The sequence below is a fragment of the Eumetopias jubatus genome, unplaced genomic scaffold, assembly GCF_037043125.1.
Source record: "Eumetopias jubatus isolate StellerSeaLion01/CBP00866 unplaced genomic scaffold, mEumJub1_p1.0 scaffold_17, whole genome shotgun sequence".
Taxonomy (NCBI): Eukaryota; Metazoa; Chordata; class Mammalia; order Carnivora; family Otariidae; genus Eumetopias; species Eumetopias jubatus.
Window position 1 is genome coordinate 28,074,024 of NW_028274823.1, and position 21,211 is coordinate 28,095,234.

At 38.6% G+C, this 21,211-nt stretch overlaps 1 protein-coding gene across 3 annotated transcripts in view; it reads left to right on the plus strand.

Annotated features, from left to right (window-relative positions):
• The window catches only part of ARMH3 (armadillo like helical domain containing 3), a 181,497-nt gene that overhangs the window by 87,029 nt on the left and 73,257 nt on the right, over positions 1–21,211 (plus strand). For 2 of the 3 annotated variants that reach the window (XM_028098685.1, XM_088019783.1), the window contains one exon: positions 17,683–17,758. The exons of the other annotated variant lie outside the window; for it this stretch is intronic. In XM_028098685.1, coding sequence (XP_027954486.1) covers positions 17,683–17,758 — 76 coding nt within the window. The remainder of the gene's footprint in view (positions 1–17,682; positions 17,759–21,211) is intronic. 3 annotated transcript variants of the gene reach the window in all.

A 21,211-nucleotide genomic window follows, 5' to 3' on the forward strand; every position in this document is an offset into this window, starting at 1 on the left:
TGGGAGTAGGGCCTTGTATTAGTAGGATGTTTTCACCTGCAAGTATCAAAAAACTCTGACTTAAACTACCTTGAACAATAGGAAAATTATTTCACTTTGCAAGAATTCTAAGGAATGACACTTCCAGAAAGATGTGATCTGATGCTCAAGGACCTGGGTGTTTTCTGTTTCTCCACTTTCTTTCTTAGTATAATAGCTTTAGCATCAGGTCAGCTCTCCTGAGAATAACAAGTTCCAGTTGTCATATCAAGACACATGGTCTTTTTTTAGAAGCTAGGAAGTCTTCCATGAGAACCCTTTAGCAGACTTCTATTGCCAAATTCTCAGTGTTCCTAATGTGGTTTTGTGTCCACCCAGCTTTATTAATATCTTTGTTTTCAAGAATGTAAAATTTTCCAAGGGTGAAGAGCTGCCTCAGAGGCCTTAGCATCCATTTACAGATGAATAAATATGTCTTTCAATGAGGAAAGGAAGGAGAGTTGGAGTGGGGGAGATATTTTATAGAAGCCTGATATACCTACTCAACTGGGCCATGTGCATAGTCAAATGAGGTAAGCCCTTGTAGCTACAGCAACAAGATAAGAGAGGATATCTGGGCATGCTCAAATCTGCCAAGGCAATTAAAATGTGAACCAGGAGATCACAAATAGGAAAATGAAAAATTTCACTAAATGAAACACAACAAAGAGCATGTTTCAGTGCTTTCCATTTTGTATAAAGTATGATGAAAAAACTTTTTTTTAAGATTTTATTTATGTGTTTGAGAGAGAGAGTGAGAGAGAGATCACGAGCAGGGGGTAGGGTCAGAGGGAGAAGCAGACTCCCTGCTGATCAGGGAGCCCGATGCAGGACTTGTTCCCAGGATCCTGGGATCATGACCTGAGCCGAAGGCAGATGCTTAACTGACTGAGTCACCCAGGTGCCCTAAAACATTTAGGTGTTTTTTTTTTTTTTTAAGGTTTTATTTATTTATTTATTTATTTATTTGAGAGAGAGAGCACATGAGAGGGGGAAGGGTCAGAGGGAGAAGCAGACTCCCCGCTGAGCAGGGAGCCCGATGCGGGACTCGATCCTGGAACTCCAGGATCATGACCTGAGCCGAAGGCAGTCACTTAACCAACTGAGCCACCCAGGCGCCCCAAAAACATTTAGTTTTTTAAGTCAAGTTTTTAAAGGTATAATTTATATGTATGGTTTTTAATGTGCAGTTCTGAGTTTTGACAAATGTGTATAAAAGTATAATTATCACAAAAAATCAAGATATAAAAGAGTTTCATCATCCCGGAAATGTCTCTTGTGCTCTTGTGAGGTCAACTCCTTCACTCACCCTAAACCCTCAGCAGCCACGAATCTGTTTCCTGGTGTCAGAGTTTTTCTTTTTCCTTTTTTTCATAGTTTTGTTTTTTCAAAAAAAACACCAAAGATGAGATTGTATAGTCTTTTGAATCTGGCTTCTTTTACATAGTAATTTATTTGAAATTCATCCCTGTTGATGCATGTATCAGTAGTTTATTCCTTTTTTTAAAAAAAAATATTTATTTGAGAGAGCGAGAGAGAGCACGAGCAGGGAGCCTGATGCAGGACTTGATCCCAGGACCCTGGGATCATGACCTGAGCCAAAGGCAGACGCTTAAATGACTGAGCCACTCAGGCGCCCCTGTTTATTCCTTTTTATCATGGAATAATACCCGTTGTAGGACTATGCCAGCTTAGTTTATCCATTTCTCGGTTGAAGGACATTTGGGAGGTTTCCAGTTTTTAACGATTATGAATGAAGCCCCTGTGAACATCATTGTGCAGGGTTTTATGTGAACACAGGCTTTCATTTCACTTGGTTACATACCTCTGAATGGGTTTTTGGCTGTCATGGTTAAGTGTATGTTTCTTTTTTGTTTTTAAAGATTTTATTTATTTATTTGAGAAAGCGAGAATGAGAGAGAGAGAGAGAGCACATGAGAGGGGGGAGGGTCAGAGGGAGAAGCAGACTCCCCACTGAGCAGGGAGCCCGATGCGGGACTCAATCCCAGGACGCCAGGATCATGACCTGAGCCGAAGGCAGTTGCCAAACCAACTGAGCCACCCAGGTGCCCAAGTATATGTTTCTTATAAAGAATAACACCAGACTGTTTTCCAAAGAGATGTACTATTTTACATTCCCTTCAGCAATATATGAGTTATAGTCCCTCCGGCCAGTACTGGTTTTTGGTTGGTTGGTTTGTTTTTGGCTTCTTACAGGTGTGTGGGAATATCTTGTTATGGTTTTAATTTGAATTTCCCTAATGAATAATGATGTTGAACATCTTTTCTGTTCTTACTTGCCATCTTCTTTGGTTTTGAAGATCTTTTGCCCATTAAAAAAAAAATACTGCATACCCATGTTCATAGGAGCACTATTCACAATAGCCAAGAGATGAAAGCAACCCAAATGTCCATTAATGGATGAATGGATATATGCAGCCTTGAAAAGGAAGGAAATCTGTTACATGCTACAGTGTGGATGAACGTTGAGAATATCATGCTAAGTGAATAAACCAGTCCACAAAAGGACAATATTGTACGGTCCCACTTACGTGAGGTATCTAAAATAGTCAAATTTGTAGATATAGAAGATGGAATGGTGGTTACCAAGGGATGGGGGGAGGGTGCAAAGGTGGTTGTTTAACAGGTATAGAGCTTCAGTTCTGCAAGGTTCTGGAGATCTGTTTTGCAACAATGTAAGCATACTTAACACTTTTGAATAATACACTTAAAAATGGCTAAGACAGTAAATTTTATGATAGGTGTTTTTTTTCCTACCACCCACACACAAACTAAACTCTAGACTTTATTTGGATTCTATTAATTTTTTTTAAAGATTTTATTTATTTATTTGACAGAGAGAGACACAGCGAGAGAGGGAACACAAGCAGGGGGAGTGGGAAAGGGAGAAGCAGGCTTCCCATGGAGCAGGGAGCCTGATGCGGGGCTCGATCCCAGGACCTGGGATCATGACCTGAGCCGAAGGCAGACACTTAACGACTGAGCCACCAGGTGCCCCTGGATTCTATTAATTTTTCTTCTGATGTCCTTACTGTATTCCAGGATTCCATCTATTTTACATGTAGTTCTAATATCTCTTTAGTCTCTTCTTGTCTGACAGTTTCTTAGTGTTTGTTTTTCATGACCTTGACAGTTTTCAGGAGACTCTTGCTCAATTTTGGTCTTTCTCATGATTTACTCAGGGTTGGACTGGGGTCCTGGGTTTTCAGGAAGAATGCCACAAAGTCAAAGTGGCCTTTCCATAACATTTGGATGTTATGTTATCAACATGACTTATCACTGGCGATATTAACCTTTATCACTTGGTTAGGGTACTATTTGCAAAGTTTCTCCACTGCAGAGTTGTGGTTTTTCCTCCCTTTTCATACTCTGTTCTTTGGAAGCAAGTCACTAAATACACTCAGCACTGAAGTTGGTAGTGGGGGTGGGGAGGTTAAGCTCCACTTCCTTGAGGGGAGAGTATCTACATAGATTATTTAGAGTTCTCCTCTAAGGAGAATTGGTTGTTTTTTGTTTTTGAGATGTGAGGTTTCTTTGTATATTTTGCACAGTAGTCCTTTATCAGTTATGTGTTTTGGAAATATTTTCTCCCAGATTTTAGCTTGTATTTTCATTTTCTTTTTTTTTTTTTTTAAGATTGTGTTATTTATTTGTCAGAGAGAGAGAGCACAGGAGCGGCAGGCAGAGGGAGAAGCAGGCTCCCCCCTGAGCAAGGAGCCCAATGCCGGACTTGATCCCAGGACCCTGGGATCATGACCTGAGCTGAAGGCAGATGCTTAACCCACTCAGCCACCCAGGCATCCCTGTATTTTCATTTTCTTAACAATGTCTATTGAAGACATTTTTGTTTGTTTTTTCTTTTCTTTTTTTTTAAATTTTATTTATTTGAGAGAGAGAGGGAGCATGCGTGAGCTTGAGCAGGGGGAGGAGTAGAGGAGAAGGGAGAGGGAGGGAAAAGAATCTTGACTAGACTCCGTGCTAAGCATGGAGCCTGATGCGGGGCTTGATCGCATGACACTGAGATCATGACCTGAGCTGAAACCAAGAGTTGGACACTTAACCACCTGACCCACCCAGGCGCCCCATTTTATTTTTCAGTCTCATCCACCAATTAGGGAAAGATTTTTGTTAAAATCCAGCTAGCAGATTTCCATTTTTCTTGGACTCAGTTGCAAACTATCGAAGAAGTTTTTAATTTTGATAAATACAGTTTATTAACTTTTTCTTTTATGGGTTTGTGCTTTTCGTGTAATATCTAAGAAATCTTTCTCTAACCCAAAGATAAAATGATTCTCTCTCTTTTTTCTAGAAGTTTTATAGTTTTAGTACCTGACATTTAGATCTGAGATTCAGTGCAAGTTAATTTCTCTATATACTGCTGGGTTTGGATTGGGGTTCATGCTTTGACTATGCATGTCCACTTGTTTCAGCACCATTTGTTGAAAGACTTCCTCCATGGGGGAGCCTGGGTGGCTCAGTGATTAAATGTCTGCCTTCGGCTCAGGTCATGATCCCGGGGTCCTGGGATCGAGCCCCACGTTGGGCTCCCTTCTCTGTGGGAGGCCTGCTTCTCCCTCTCCCACTCCCCCTGCTTGTGTTCCCTCTCTGGCTGTCTCTCTCTCTGTCAAACAAATAAAATCTTAAAAAACAACAAAAAAAAGACTTTCTCCATTGAATTGATTTTGTCAAAAATCAAGTGACTTTACATATGTAAATATTCTATTCTGTTGCTATATGTGTCTCTCCTTTCACAAATAACACTGACTTCTTGATTGCTATAAAAGTAAGTCTTGAAAGAGATAGTGTGAGTCCTTCAACGTTGTTTTTTTTTTTTAAAGGATTTTAAGTGTTTTGTTTTAGAGAGAGAGAGAGTGTGAGCGGGAGGAGGGCCAGAGGGAGAGGGAGAAGGAGAAGGAGAGAAGCAGATTCCTCGCTGAGCCTGGATCCCGATGCGGAGCTTCATCTCACAATCCTGTGTTCATGACCTGAGCTGAAATCGAGAGCTTGATGCCTAACTGATTGAGCCACCCACACACCCCAAGATTTTTTTAAAGATTTTATTTTTAAGTAATCTTTTATAGCCAATGTGGGACGTGAACTCACAGCCCTGAGATCAAGAGCCTCATGCTCCACTGAGTGAGCCAGCCAGGTGCTCCTCAACTGTGTTCTTCTGTTTCAAAATTGTTTTAGCTATCTTAGATACTTTTTCATATAAATTTAAGTGTGTTTTTGTTAAAACCCTACTGGAATTTTGATTAAGGTTTTTTAAAATTTTGATTTTAGATTATGATGAATCTAGGGGTGCCTGGGTGGCTCAGTTGGTTAGGTGTCTGCCTTGGGCTTGGATCATGATCTCAGGTCATGGGATTGAGCCCTGCTGGGCTCCCTGCTCAGCAGGGAGTCTGCTTCTTCCTCTTCCTCTGCCCCTCCCCCTGCTTGTGCTCTCTCCCTCTTTTTCTCTCTCTCTCAAATAAATATCTTTTTTAAAAAAATTTTATGAATCTATAGATCATTTTGGGAAAAATTGACATCTTAGTAATACATCTTATAGCCCGTGAATATTTATTGACGTCTTCTTTGATTTTTTTCATCAGACATATTGCATATATTTTATTAAATTTATCTCAGCCCATTTCATGGAATTTGGTGCTATTGAAAATGGTATTTTTTAGAATTTCAATTTTTATTTGCTCATTGCTAATATATAGAAAGACTATTGATTTCCGAATTTGTCATCTTGGTAAACTCACTTATTAGATTTAGTAGTTTGTAATCTTTTTAGAATTTTCTATGTAAATAGCTATGTAGTTTGGGAATAAAAGAGTTTTATTATTCCTTTCATTCTAATCTGTATGCCATTTAATTCTTTTTCTTGTCTTATTTCACTGGTTAGGACCTCTAGTAGTATATTAAATCAGAGTGGTGAGAATGGATATACTTGCCTTTTTACCAATCTTAAGATAATAAGGATTCAGTACTTCATTAAGTGTGACATTAGCTATTGGTTTTTTCATAGATGCCCTCTATCAGGCTGAAGAAATTCCCTTTTGTTTCTAGTTTCCTGAGGGTTATTCTCATTAATGAATGTCAGATTCTGTTTTAAAATTTTAGCATAGGGGCGCCTGGATGGCTCAGTCAGTTAAGCATCTGACTCTTGATTTCGGCTCAGGTCATGATCTCAGGGTCTTGGGATCGAGACCCACTGGGCTCCCTGGCCAGTAAGGAGTCTGCTTCTCCCTCTGCCCCCGTCCCACTCATGCTCTCTCTGTCTCTCTCAAATAAATAAATAAATGAATCTCTAAAAAAAATTTAGCATGGGGCACCTGGGTGGCTCAGTCAGTTGAGCATCCAACTCTTGGTTTTGGCTCAGGTCATGATCTCAGGGTTGTGAAGTCAAGCCCTGTGTTGGGCTCCGAGCTCGGTGTGGAGGTTCCTTGGGATTCTTCCCCCTCCTTCTCCCCTCCCCCCACTCACGTGCATGTTTTCTCTTTTTTTAATAAAATAAATAAAATCTTAAAAATTTTAGCATTTATTGAGATGATAACATGGTTTTCCTACTATAAACTGTTGATATAGTGATTAATTTTTGAATGTTGAACCAACCCCACATGATTGTAACTTATTATTTCTTTAATTTTTTAATTTTTTAAAAGATTTTATTTATTTGAGAGAGAAAGGGTGCATGACAGAGCACATGCAGTGGAGGGAGAGGGAGAAGCAGACTCCCCTGCTGAGCAGGGAGCCTGAGCAAGGCTCAATCCTAGGATCCTGAGATCATGACCTGAGCCAAAGGCGGATGTTAACTAACTGAGCCACCCACGCACTCCTATCTTTTTTTTAAACTTAGTATCATTTTTATGTGTTGCTGGATTTTATTTGCCCATATTCATGAGGGATATTGGTCTGTAATTTTATTTTCTTATAATGTCATTTTTTGGGTTTAGTATCAGGTAATGTTGACCTCATATAATTCTCTCATCTATTTTCTGGAAGAATTTGATTAGAGGTGGTATTATTTTTTTTTCCTAAATATTTGGTAGAATTTGTCAGTGAAGCGAGCTGGGCCTGGAATTTACTTTCTTGGAAGGTTTGTAACTATAAACCCAATTTCTTTAATAGATCTAAGACTATTTAAATTATCTGTTTCTTCAGAGTGACTTTTGGAAGGTTGTATCGTTCAAGGAATTTGTTTTATTTCATTAACTCATAGGTTTTATGGGCATATAGTTGTTTGTAATACTCATTTTTTAAAAAAATTTATTTGAGAGAGAATGAGAGAGAGAGCACATGAGAGGGAGGAGGGTCAGAGGGAGAAGCAGACTCCCTGCTGAGCAGGGAGCCTGATGGAGGACTTGATCCTGGGACTCCAGGATCATGACCCGAGCCAAAGGCAGTTGCCTAACCAACTGAGCCACCCAGGCACCACTGTAATATTCATTTTTAATGTCTGTAGAGTCTTTTCTTTCTTTCATTCCTGATTTTGATAACTTATGTCTTTTCTTTTTCTTGGTCAGTCTGGCTATATGTTTTTCAGGTTTATTGATTTTTTTTTTTTCAAAGAACTAGCTTTTGGTTTCATAGTGGTTTTTTGTTTGTTTTGTCTCTCTTGGTTTTTAGTTTTCTATTTCATAGATTCCTGCTCTTAATTTCCTTCTTGTTGCTTCCTTTGAGTTTTGCTAGTTTCTTAAGATGAAAGTTTAGGTCATTCATATGAGACTTTTGTTTTTTCCTAATACAGATACTCAGTCCTATCTATTTCCCTCCAAATACTACTTTAGTTGTATCTCAAACATTTTCATTTGTTGTGTTTATGTTGTTCAAGTTCAGCATCCTTTCTGATTTCCCTTGTGATTTCTTCTTTGACCTTTGGATTATTTAGGACTATTATGTTTAATTTACAAATATTTGGGGAATTTTATTTTAATTTTTTTAAGGATTTTATTCATTTATTTGACAGCACAAGCAGGGGGAGCGGCAGAGGGAGAGGGAGGAGCATGCTCCCTGCTGAGCAGGGAGCCCAACACAGGGCTGGATCCTGGGATCCTGGGATCATGACCCAAGCCCAGGGCAGACGCTTAACCAGCTGAGCCACCCAGGCACCCAATTTGGGGATTTTTAAATTTTTTCAGGTATCTTTCTGTTAGTAATATTTAGTTTAATTCTATTTTGCTCCAAGGATATTCTTTATGTGATTTCAGTCCTTTGAAATTTATTGAGATTTGTTTTATGGCCCAGAATATGGTCCATCCTGGTAAATGACTCTTCTGCACTTGATTTTGCTCTTGGAGTAGACTGTTCTGTAAGTTTCAGTTTGGTCAAGTTGTTTGATACGGTCTCTGTTTTCACGTATTTTTTTGTGTACTTGTTCTAAAGGGACAGAGAGGACTGTTGCAGTCTCTAACTCTAATTGTAGGTTTGTTTATTTTTTCAGTTCTTTCGCTTTTTGGTTTATATATTTTATAGTTTTGCTGTCACATGTGTACACATTTAGGATTATCATATCTTGGTGAGTTAACCCTTTTATCATTGTGTAATGTCCCTCTTTATCTCTGGTAATAGTCCTCATTCTGAAGTCTGTTTGGTCTGATATTAATACAGCCATTGTGGTTTTTCTCTTTTTTCCCCCGTTTTTCAAAGATTTTATCTTTAATCTCTATACCCAATGTGGGGCTGAAGCCCACAACTCTGAGATCAAGAGTTGTATGCTATACCGACTGAGCTAGCCAGGCACCCCTGGTTTTTGTTTTTTGCTTAGTGTCTCCATATTTCCCTTATTTATTTATTTATTTTTAAAGATTTTATTTATTTATTTGACAGAGACACAGCGAGAGCAGGAACATGAGCAGGAGGAGTGGGAGAGGGAGAAGCAGGCTTCCCGTGGAGCAGGGAGCCCAATGTGGGGCTCGATCCCAGGACCCTGGGATCATGACCTGAGCCGAAGGCAGATGCTTAACGACTGAACCACCGAGGCGCCCCTCCATGTTTACCTTTTTCTATCCTTTTACTATTAACTTATCTATATTTTTATGTTTAACATGGCTCTCTCTCTCTCTCTTTTTTTTTTTTTTTAAGTAGTCTCCACGCCCAGCATGCAGCCCTTTGTGGGGCTTGAAACCCATGACCTTGAGATCAAGACCTGAACTGAGGTCAAGAGTTGGATGCTTAACGGACTGAGCCACCCAGGCCCTCCCAGTGTTCTATCACTTCAATAAAATATAAGAGTTTTCTACTAGATAGTGTTCTGTAATCACCAACCCCCACACTTACTTTGATGATATAGTTGTCGTATGTATTACATGTACATACATTGAAAACTCTACCAGACAATGCTATAATTTTTCCTTGTGACTATCATCCTTATTCTAAAAATTTCAGAGAGAAAAATATTTTATATTTACATAGATATTTTCCATTTCCGTTACTCTTTTTATTCCAGAAGATTCAAATTTCCTTCTGGTATTATTTCTCTCAGCCTTAAAAGTTTTCTTTAGCAATTCCTTTAGAGCAGGCCTCCTGGTGACAAGATTTAAAAATTTTCCTTGGGCGCCTGGGTGGCTCAGTTGGTTAAGCGACTGCCTTCGGCTCAGGTCATGATCCTGGAGTCCCGGGATCGAGTCCCACATCGGGCTCCCTCCTCGGCAGGGAGTCTGTTTCTCCCTCTGACCCTCTTCCCTCTCGTGCTCTCTATCTCTCATTCTCTCTCTCTCAAATAAATAAAATCTTTAAAAAAAATAAAATAAAAATAAAAATTTTCCTTAATTTCTCAGGTATTTTTGCTGGATTTAGAATTTGAGTTGATAGGTTCTTGTCTTTAAGTATTTTGAAGATGGTATTCCTCTTTTTCTGGTCCCCATGGTTTCTGAAAATAAGTCTATGGTCATTTTAATAGTTTTTTTTCCTTGTTTGTAATATGTTGTTTTTCTCTAGGTTCTTTTAAGGATTTTTTCCCTTATCTTTGGCTGTTAGCAGTTTGATTATGATATGTCTAGGCATGGTTTTTCTGTGAGTTCATCCTGTTTGGGATTTGCTGAGCTTCTTGACTCTACTGAATTTGGGAGTTTTCGGCCATTCTTTTTTTAAATTTTTTAAAAAAAATTTTAAGGATTTTATTTATTTATTTGACAGAGAGGGACAGTGAGAGAGGGAACACAAGCAGGGGGAGTGGGAGAGGGAGAAGCAGGTTTCCCACTGAGCAGGGATCCCAATGTGGGGCTTGATCCCAGGACCTGGCATCATGACCTGAGCTGAAGGCAGACGTTTAATGACTAAACCACCCAGGCACCCCTACTAAATTTTTTCTGCTCCAAGTTCTTTCTTCTTCCTTTTCTTGGACTACAATTACACAGATGTTAGGCTTTTTGATATTATCCCTCTTCCCTGAAGCATTATTTGGTTACTCCCATTTTTTTCTGTTCTTCTTATTTAATAGTTTCTACTATTCTATCTTTAGGTTCACTGACTCCTGTGAGAATAATTGAATAATTTTGGATTACATCTTGGACATTTTTAATGTTACGTTGTGTAGACTCAGGGTTCAATTATAATCCTCTGGAGATTTGTTTATTTGGTTTTTGGAGGCAGTCAACCCAGATGGGGTTAGACTACAAGTTCTGCCTCACCTCTGTGGGTTGTAGTTCCAATACCAGTTTAGTTTTCAGAGCCTTTTCTGTGCTGCTTTGGATCTTGTCCACACATGTACCACTCAAGGGTTAGTTGAGGCTTGGACTGTCATTCAAATATCCATTCAGGGGGTGCCTGGGTGGCTCATTCTCTTAAGGGTCTGACTCCTGGTTTTGGCTCAGGTCATGATCTCCAGGTCGTGGGATCAAGCTCCACATCAGGCCTCTCACTCAGTGTGGAGTCTGCTTCAGATTCTTTCTCCCTTCCCCCCGTCCCTCCCTGCTCTCTTTCTCTCTCCCTGTCAAATAAATAAAAAATAAATAAAATCTTTAAAACACACACACACAAAAACCCCACCAAATATCCATTCAGGGGCCACCTGGGTGGCTCAGTCATTAAGCGTCTGCCTTCAGCTCAGGTCATGATCTCAGGGTCCTGGGATCGAGCCCCGCATCGGGCTCCCTGCTCGGCGGGAAGCCTGCTTCTCCCTCTCCCCCTGCTTGTGTTCCCTCTCTCGCTGTCTCTCGCTCTGTCAAAATAAATAAATAAAATCTTTAAAACAAACAAACAAATATCCATTCAGTTCTTAAAGCCTTTGCTTTGTTGCTTGTATCTTTGTTCCATATTTGCTCAGCTCAGGCATGAGCCTGAGAATTGTGCAACTATTATATGCAGAATTAGGGGAACACTTTCTCCTGGTTTGTCCAGGATTCCCTGTGTTCTCTGACCAGCAAAAGCCCCTTTTCCTGGTTTCTGTCTACAGAAAGGTGAGGTTTCTATTGATGTTTTAGCCTTCTACCCAACTTCTCCACCATGCATCTCTGTGAAAGCCTGAAAGAAAAATAGGAGAAAAGATAACTTGAAACTCCTTTTGTGGGTGTTTCTCTAAGTTTTGACTCCCTTCTATAATCTATCTACTTATACTTAATTTTTAGGGCCCCCAGGTAGTTACTCTGTGAATTCAGTACAGGACTTTTAGCTGTAATCAGTAAGAGAGAGAGGCTGTAGTGGGTTTTACTCTGCCATGCTGGAAGTGGCAGCACACCTTCATTTTTCCCCCCAGTTTTATTGAAAAATAATTGGCACACATCACTATGAAGATTAAGGCATACAGAATGATGGTTTGATTTACATATATGGTGAAATGATTGCCACAGTAGGTTCAGCTAACATCCATCTTTTCACATAGATACAATAAAAAGAAAAAAGGAAGAAAGGAAAAAAATTTTTTCTCCTTGTGATGAGAACTCTTAGGATTTTACTGTCTTAATAGCTTTCCTGTATATTATACAGCAGTGTTAGCTAAATCCTCCTGTTGTAGAGTATCCATCCCTTATTTATCTTCTTTATTCTGTAACTGGAAGTTTGTATCTTTTGACCACCTTCCTCCATTCCCCCTCTCCCTACCCTCCATCTCTGGTACCCCCAAGTCAGATCTCTTTTTTTATGGGTTTGTGTTTGTTTTGTTTTTAGATTACACATGTAAGTAAGATCATACAGTATTTGTCTTTCTCTGTGTCACTTATTTCACTTAGAATAATGTCTTTAGGGTACATCTATTGTCACAAATAGGGTTTCCTCATGTTTTATAGCTGAATAATATTCCATTGTATATATATGCCACAACTTCTTTATTCATTCATCCGTTGATAGCGACTTAGATTGTTTCCATGTCTTGACTCTTACGAATGATGCTGCTCTGAACATGGGGTTGCAGATATCTTTTCAAATTAGTGTTTTGGTTTTCTTTGGATAAATGCCTAGAAGGGGAATTGCTAGATCATATGGTAGTTTTTATTTTTAATTTTTAATCTTTAAAAATTATGTTCCCATGGTGGCTGCATTAATTTACATTCCTACCAACAGTGCGTGAGGGTTCCCTTTTCTCCACATCCTATCCTTGCCAATGCTTGTTATTTCTTGTCTTTTGTTGTTAGCCATTTTGACAGGTGAGGTGATATCTCATTGTGGTTTTGATTTGCATTTCCCTGATGAGTATGGTGTTGAATATCTTTTCACATGGCTATTAGCCATCTATATGTCTTCTTTGAAAAAATGTCTATTCAAGTCTTCCACTCATTATTTAATTAGATTGTTTTTTTGGTGTTGTGTTATAGGAATTCTTTATATATTTTATATATTTTGGATATTAATTTGCAAATGTCTTCTCCCATTCATTGGGTTTGTTTTGTTGATGTTTTCCTTCCTTCTCTATGCAAAAGCTTTTTATTTTGATGGAATCCCAGTTGTTTATTTTTCCTTTTTTCTCCTTTGCCTGAGGAGACAGATCCCAAAAAAATATTGCTAAGATTGATGTCCAAGAGTCTACTGCCTATATTTTCTTTTAGGAGTTTTATGGTTTCAAGTTTTACATTTAGGTCTTTAATGCATTTTGAGTTTATTGTATATGGTATAAGGAAGTGGTCCAGTTTCTTTTTTTTGCATATAGCTATCCAGTTTTCCAAACAGCATTTATTGAAGAGACTGTCTCTTCTCCATTGTATATTCTTTTTTTTTCTTTTTTCTTTTATTTATTTATTTGACAGAGAGGGACACAGAAAGAGAAGGAACACAATAGGGGGAGTGGGAGAGGGAGAAGCAGGTTTCCCACTCAGCAGGGAGCCCTATGTGGGGCTCGATGCCAGGACCTTGGGATCATGACCTGAGCCGAAGACAGACGCTTAACAACTGAGCCACCCAGGCGCCCCTCCATTGTATATTCTTGACTCCTTTGTCATAGATTAATATATGTGAGTTTATTTCTGGATTCTCTACTGTGTTTCATTGATCTATGTGTCTGTTTTTGTGCTAGTAACATGCTGTTTTGATTACTATAGCTTTGTAGTATAGTTTGAGGTCTGGAGGCATGATACCTCCAGGTTTGTTCTTCTTTCTCAAGATTGCTTTGGCTATTCAGAGTCTTTGGTTCCATACAAATTTTATGATTATTTGCTCTATTTCTGTGAAAAATGCTATTGGTATTTGGATAGGGATTGAACTGAATCTGTAGATTGCTTTGGGTAGTATGGACATTTTAACAATATTAATTCTTCCAATCCATGAGCATGGTATATCTTTCCATTTATGTCATCTTCAATTTCTTTCACCAGTGTCTTATAATTCTCAGAGTACAGGTCTTTTACCTTTTAAATTTTTTCCTAGGTATTTTATTCTTTTTGATGCAATTGTAAATGGGATTGTTTTCTTAATTTCTCTTTCTGATCATTGGTTACTAGTGAATGGAAACACAGATTTCTGTATATTGTGTATCTTGCTGCTTTACTGAATTCATTTATTAGTTCTAATAGTTTTTTGGTAGTCTTTAGTGTTTCTATAAATAGTATCATGTCATATGCAAATAGTGACAGCTTACTTCTTCCTCCCATTTTGGATGCCTCTTCTGTATTTTTTATTTTTTATTTTTTATTTTATTTTTTTTTAAAGATTTTATTTATTTATTTGAGAGAGAGAGAATGAGAAATAGACGAGAGGGAAGAGGGTCAGAGGGAGAGGCAGACTCCCTGCTTAGCAGGGAGCCCGACATGGGACTCGATCCCGGGACTCCAGGATCATGACCTGAGCCGAAGGCAGTCGCTTAACCAACTGAGCCACCCAGGCGCCCTCTTCTGTATTTTTTAATATGCTGTTAATCTCATTAATCTTAGTTCATTTTATCCAGTGTAGTGTGCATTTCAGAAGTTCTGTTTGGACTTCTTTTTAATATGTCCATTTCTTTCCTCATTGTATTTGTATTTTCCTCAGTCTTCCTGAGAATATGGAGCATATTTACGGTAGTTGTTTTAATGTCCTTTTCCGCTAATTCTGCTAATGTTTCTCATGTTTAGATCTGTTTCTATTGACTGGTTTTTCTCTTGCTTATTTGGTCATATTTTCCTGCTTTGAATGCCTGGTAAGTTTTAAATTAGATTTTGGACATTGTGATTTTAATGTTGTGAGTGCTAGATTTTGTTATTTTATATAATGTTAAACTTTGTTCTAGAATGTGGTTACATTATTTGGAAATCAGTTTTAATCCTTTCAGGTTTGCATTTAAGGGTTGTCAGGGGAGGTTGAGAGCCATCTTTAATGTAGGCTAATTTGGCCCCATTGCTAATGCATTACCCATCTGCAGACTCTGTCTCACAACCAGTGTATGAGGAGGTCTTTCTGCTCTTGCTGGTGGAAAGACAAATTATTTTACTTGTGGAGCCCTCTGTGAGCTTAACAATTTCTTTTCCTTTCCAGTGGTTCTTTGTGCCCAGCCTTGAGTATTTTCCTCTTCTATATATGCACATCGGTATTCAGCAAAAGATGTAAGAGGACCCTTCTACAGACCTCCAGAGTTTGTCAAACTCCCTCTTCTACAGTACTCTGTCTCACAAATTCTAGGTGCCTTGGCCTCTCCAAGTGTTGGTCTCTATGTCTTTGGTTTGCCAAGACTTCTGGGTTCTGTATAGGTTCCTCCTCCCTGTCCCACGGGCTAGAAACTTCTCCATGCAGTAAGCTGGGGTAGTCGTAGGGCTCACCCTGTTTTTTTTCTTCAGGGATCACAGTTCTGTATGCCTGTTGTCCAGTGTCTGATAGTTGTTATTTCATCTGTTTTGTCCAGTGTTCTGTCATTTAAGGTAGGAGGGTAAATTATGTTTTGTTCTTCTGTCATGGCTAGAAGGGGAAGGCTCACTGAAACATTTTTGATGGAGGCACACATTTAATATTCCTATGACATTAATTTATTGCAGTGAAGTCCACTGAATAGGTAGGCCCTCCAAAGGAAGGAACTGCCCTGACCATGAATGATACCATATTTTGAACTGTTTTTTTTCATTAAAAAAGATAATTATAAATACTAAATAAAAAGGAAAATCAAGATGGAAAAAATAAATTTTACCATCTCTCCTTTCTAGTGCTATGATTTTCATAGTTGTGTATTAGCCTACACGTATGCATAGTGTTACATGGTTGTAATCATGTTATCCTTCTATTTTGTGTCATTCTTCTTTTTTTGTAATTTTCTTAAATCTTTTTTTTTTTCAGCATGGGCTTAGTTTATTTAACCATTCTTTTCATGGAAATTATGGTTGTTTCCAGTTTTTACTATTACTTACTTCTCTATTTAAAATGGGTGTGTAATATGTTATTTTTGTGAACCATGATTTACTACATAAATGATTACCTTAGCTTGAGGCTTTTAGGGCATTTTGAAATAATTTTGTGTTTAAATTTGGTAACAGAAAAGAATGTAAAAGCCTATGGCATTTCCAAAGGAAATGCGTGATGTGATGAGGTCATCTGGTGCCTGTTCACTAAGGAACAGAGCTGACAATATTACAGAGAAATAATCATGGACAGAGTTAAATACCTCTCTGAATTAAGGAGAGGAAAATTCAGCTCAATTCCATAAATGTTTTGGTCCCACCCTCAGAGAATTTATGATCTAGTGGAGGATCAAGTGAAACACATTTAAGGAGTTTCACAGTTGAGTTGGAAAAGATATGTCTGACCTGCTTAAACAATTGTGTTCATCACATGATTAAATTTGTACATATACGTTAATTAAGGGACCTTTAACTTGGAACTATACCAACTCCTCCAGCACTAAATCTTGTAAATTAGAAAAGCAGTGTTCTGATAATATGTTTTATTAAGGCTTCCATACTCTCTTTCATAAAATTGCATGAATTTATAAAAATGAGGTATTGCTAGAAGAGCAGCCAGATGAGTTTTCTATCCCTCTTACAGCCATAGGCCTTCCCTCAGATTTAGCTGCTGCTGTTACTCTCCTTGCTAGAATACCGGGCAGGAATAGCTAGTGATGGTACTCAGGTATAAAGTTCCTAGGCAAATTGGTTACACATTTCTTAATGTTTGTTGGGCTCCACTTTCCTTTCTTTGGGAAAGTCTCAGATATATTCATTCATTTGTTTGGGAGTCCATTTATTTAAATAATAATAGCTAATATACAACATTTACTATGTGCCAGACACTGATCGATCTAAGGCTTTATATATATTAACTTGTTTAATTTTCATAATAATCCTTTCATGTAAGTATTGCTATTATTGTCTTAGTAAATGGCAGGGGCAGGAACTAGACTCTGACAGTTGGCTTCAGGGTTCATACTCAACCATTTACAATAAGTACATGCTCTAGAGTCATACTCTCCAGGTTCAAATTCTAGCTCAGATACATACAACTGTATGTGAATGACTTAGAGCAATTGCTTGTCTCTTCTGAGTCTGTTTCTTCATCTCTTTGCTATCTTTCATATAACCTAACTTTGTTCACTTCTTGGCACATAGTAAACTTGGCTCTTATTAACTATTCCGTCATTAAAAACATAAACTTGGAGTGCCCAACATGTGCTTGCTCTTCCAAGGAGCACTTGTCCTGGTTTGTCTCTTTTCTAAAGTGGTATCAATACTGTAATGTATGGTCCTGAAGCTCTTAGCTGATTGAGGATGTTCTATATTTCCATCATCTTTCCTCCTATTGGTAAGTGTGGAGAAGAGATAGAATGTGGTCAGAAAAGGGAAGGATATTCCTATTGATTCATGTTGCAGGTCACACAGTTAAGTCATAGGAGCTAAAACAGGTTACTCCTTGATTGAAACATGACCATTCTCTATCTAGCAAGATTATTTGCCCTGTTTGACCTAGCTTAAACCTTTAGGAGAAAGGTAAGTATGGAGCAGAGGGGATACTTATTCAGCCAGCCATTTCCACTAAATCAACCCCAGCCATTAGGGAAATGATAAATGTGGCAGCCGAGTAGATGGAGGGGAACCCAAGGCAGAGGAGTATTTTGATAGAAAGTGAAAAAAAAGCTAGAGAAAAAAATTCCTGGTGAAGATAGTTGAGAATAAGCCTTAATATTTTTCTCTAAGGTGAGGAAGTTTTAAATGGAATGTTGGTATAGGCTCTGTTTGGTTATTCTAATAAAGCTATTCCAAGATATATCTTTATTCCTCATATTTGTGTTTTATACGGGGATCTAACAGATCTTTTTTCTTTTCTTGCTTATAGTCCTGAGGCTTTCTACCAATGCAGGCCAGTGGAAAGAAGCAGCTAGCAAGGTGACCCATGCATTAGTTAATATCAGGTAAGGAATGAGAACTTACCTCTTTCAGCATTCCTTGGCTCATCCTGAGGTTTATTGTACGTGTCTGAGTAGAGTGTGTTGAACAGTGCTATTTTAAGCCCTGATATCTGTAGGAGTGGAAGAAATGTCGTACTTGATCAAGAAAAGCAGGAGTGCATGAGACTTTCATATTGTCATATTGAAATAGCTCACAGTGCTGTTCTATGAATTTTCTTACCAAGAGATGGTTGCAAGCCCTTTTCAGGCATCTTTGTTGCCAAAGTGTTTTTTGTGTATAGGCCATCTGAAAGCTTTTTTCTGAAATTTTTTTTTCTGCCATTCTCTGTGAGTTCAGGGAATGACTCATGGGGATCTGGAACTTTGACGTTTTGCTTTACATGGCTCTTTCTATTTGTGGTAAACAAAGGCAAATGGAGCTTATGGGGCTAAATTATTTTAGGTTCCTTATGAAACAGCAAAGCAATTACAGAGTGTTATATGTATTGGATAAAATTGAGTCAGACATGGAGTTTGGCTTAGGGTCTTAAGGAAATACCACACACTCACAGGAGTGAGCTGTTTGTAAATGGAGAGAATGTGCTTTCAGTATCATGAAGTCTCAAGCTGACTTTCCTTACATTCCTTGTTCCCTTTGTGCCTATCATTTCCCATTTTCTCAACAGTTATTAAATTGCTCTTGCAAACAATTGAAAAATTAACAACTTGAGTAGAAGAGGCAAACCCAACAGATGGGGAAACTTGATTTAGCTCCAGATGTAAGCCTTGCCAGACATTCCCAGTGATGGTAATGCACATCTACAACTTGGTATAGATTCTAATGTGTGACAGCGCTGGGATTTAGTGTTTATTTCTGTATCTTTCTTTTCCTTTCCTTTCTTTCTTTTTAATTTTTTTTTCTCTCTCCTTTTTTTTAAAAAAGTATAACGTCCTGTAGTGATTTACAGCGGTATTTGGCACGTCTGGGAACAAAAGAAGTGTGAAATGTGTGTGTTGGGAGAGCTGGAGTCGAGGGGGCAAGGGGGTAAGATGCGCTAACAAGATTGCACTGAAGGTTGATCTGCCTTACCTGACCCCAGAGACATTTTGCTGCAAACACAGTTTTATAAATCTCACAAATGCATATCTGTACCTAGCAAATAAACCAGATACTGTAGTGAGGCCTTATGATAAATAAAAAGAATCAGGAATTACAAACTGCCTTCTCCCAAATATCCCTTTGTGACCCAAGGGCAGTATGACAAATGTGAGTGTTTGAAAGAAGCTCCAGATTCTGGGCTAGAGTATGAAGTTCATATGGGTATAGTTTATGTTGTGTTTATTTATTCATGTATTTACTTAGGCTTTGCAGGCAGCTCCTTTTCATCTGGGACCTGTTTCCTTGATCACATTCCTTTATGCTTGCTTTATCTCCTACTTTGTTGCTTTCTTTTTCAGTGGCTTCTGGCTTGGCTGCTGTCCTTATTCTTCCCAAGGGCCGTCAAACAGCTGATTTAAGCTTTTGGCCTTTGCTTTTTGTGAATAGCCCAGAAAGGACTGGGCTGAACTTTGAGCAGATGCCTATAACCATGACCTCTTTCTTCTCTTTGCAAGTCTCCATCAGGCCTCTACCTTCATTTTCATTCCTCCCATTTCTTTGATGAACCTGCTGCAGGGAATAATTAGATTATCTTCACTGTCACTAATGAATTAGACTTGGCGTATATGTCAAAAGTATCAAAGATCCAGTCAGTTTTCTCACGAGATTACGGGAAAAATGTGTTTGAATGTCACTTATCACACTAAGGCCAGATCAGGGCAAAATAGTTGTGATGCCAAGCCAGCTAAAGTTTACTTTTTTTCCTTTCTGACACTTGAATTCACTTAATAAGTGCTAAGCTTTGTGCTCTTTTATATACTGTGTTCTTCAGTATACTCTATATAGAGTATATCACAAGCTTTTAAAGATACACTTTTTAGGGGCGCCTGGGTGGCTCAGTCATTAAGCGTCTGCCTTCGGCTCAGGTCGTGGTCTCAGGGTCCTGAGATCGAGCCCCACATCGGGCTCCCTGCTCAGAGGGAAGCCTGCTTCTCCCTCTCCCACTCCCCCTGCTTGTGTTCCCTCTCTCTCTCTCTCTCTCTCTCTCTGTCAAATAAATAAATAAAATCTTTAAAAAAAAAAGATTGATTAAAAAAAATAAATAAAAATACACTTTTTACCAGTGAGGAAACTGAATCTTAAAGATATTGTGAATTGCAGAAAGTCCCACCATTGTTGTTTGGCAAAGCTGAGAATCGTTGGTCCTTTAATTCCCAGGTCCAGGGCTCAGGGCTCTTTCTTCTAAAGTTTTTTTTATTTTTAAGTAATCTCTACTCTCAAGTTGGGGCTCAAACTCAGAACCCTAAGATCAAGAGCTGTATGCTCCACCGACTGATCCAGCCAGGCACCCCGACTGAGGCAGCCCAGCACCCCAGGGCTCCTTCTTCTGCGCCATAGTGGTTCCCATAGAGTTGCATCAAAGGCTACCATGGAGGTAAACAGAAAACTCAGCATGATGTATTGAAAGGAACATGGAAATTTTAGTTAGAGAAGCTGGATTTAAAATTTTTGTCTCTACCACTTAATGTGTGACCTTGAGCAAGTTATTTAGTTCCTCTGGACCTCTTTCCACTATCTATAAAATGAAGATCATGATGATATCAACTCTTTCACGGGGAAGTAGTTGTGAGAACTACATAACGTATGTGAAAGCACTTAGTCAACCATAAAATATTGGCCTGAAGCATAATGTATTTAAGATTCATCTCTTTTGTAGTATGTGTCAGAATTTCCTTCCTTTTTAAGGCCGATTAATATTCCATTGTATGTATATGCCACGTTTTGTTTATCCATTCATCCATTGATGAAATCCCAAGTGGGTTGCTTCCACCCTTTGGTCATTGTGTTTTGGTTATTTGTATATGGGGGTACAAATATCTGTCCAGTCCCTGCTTTCACTTCTCTTGGGCCTATACCTAGAAGTGGAATTGTTGGATCATTTGATAATTCTGTCTAATTTTTTGAGTAAATACCATACTGTTTTTAGGATTAGCATTTTGAGCCTTCCTTAGAATGTTTCCTAAGTATGTCTTCATATGTCCCTTCTATAAAACTTAAGATGTTGTCTCTAACCTTGAAAGATGTTTTGCTTTTTTTGTAGGTAGATTTTGATGCTTTGAATGAGGATGGTGCAGGGAGTTTCTTTTCTCAGAGTTAGTATTCTTGTGGCTGAGGGTGAAAAAGTGGTATGCCTAAGTCTGCATTCCACTCCAGTGGTAATGAGTGCTGCCTTATGCTCCCTTGGTTCTTTTCTAAGAGCTTGTGTTGCACATCCATGACACTATTAACTTTGGGTAGTTTAGAAAACAAGAGACTGTCAGAAAATTGGACCCATGGGTCTTCCAGGGATACTATGGGATGTTTAACTATTGGCCACC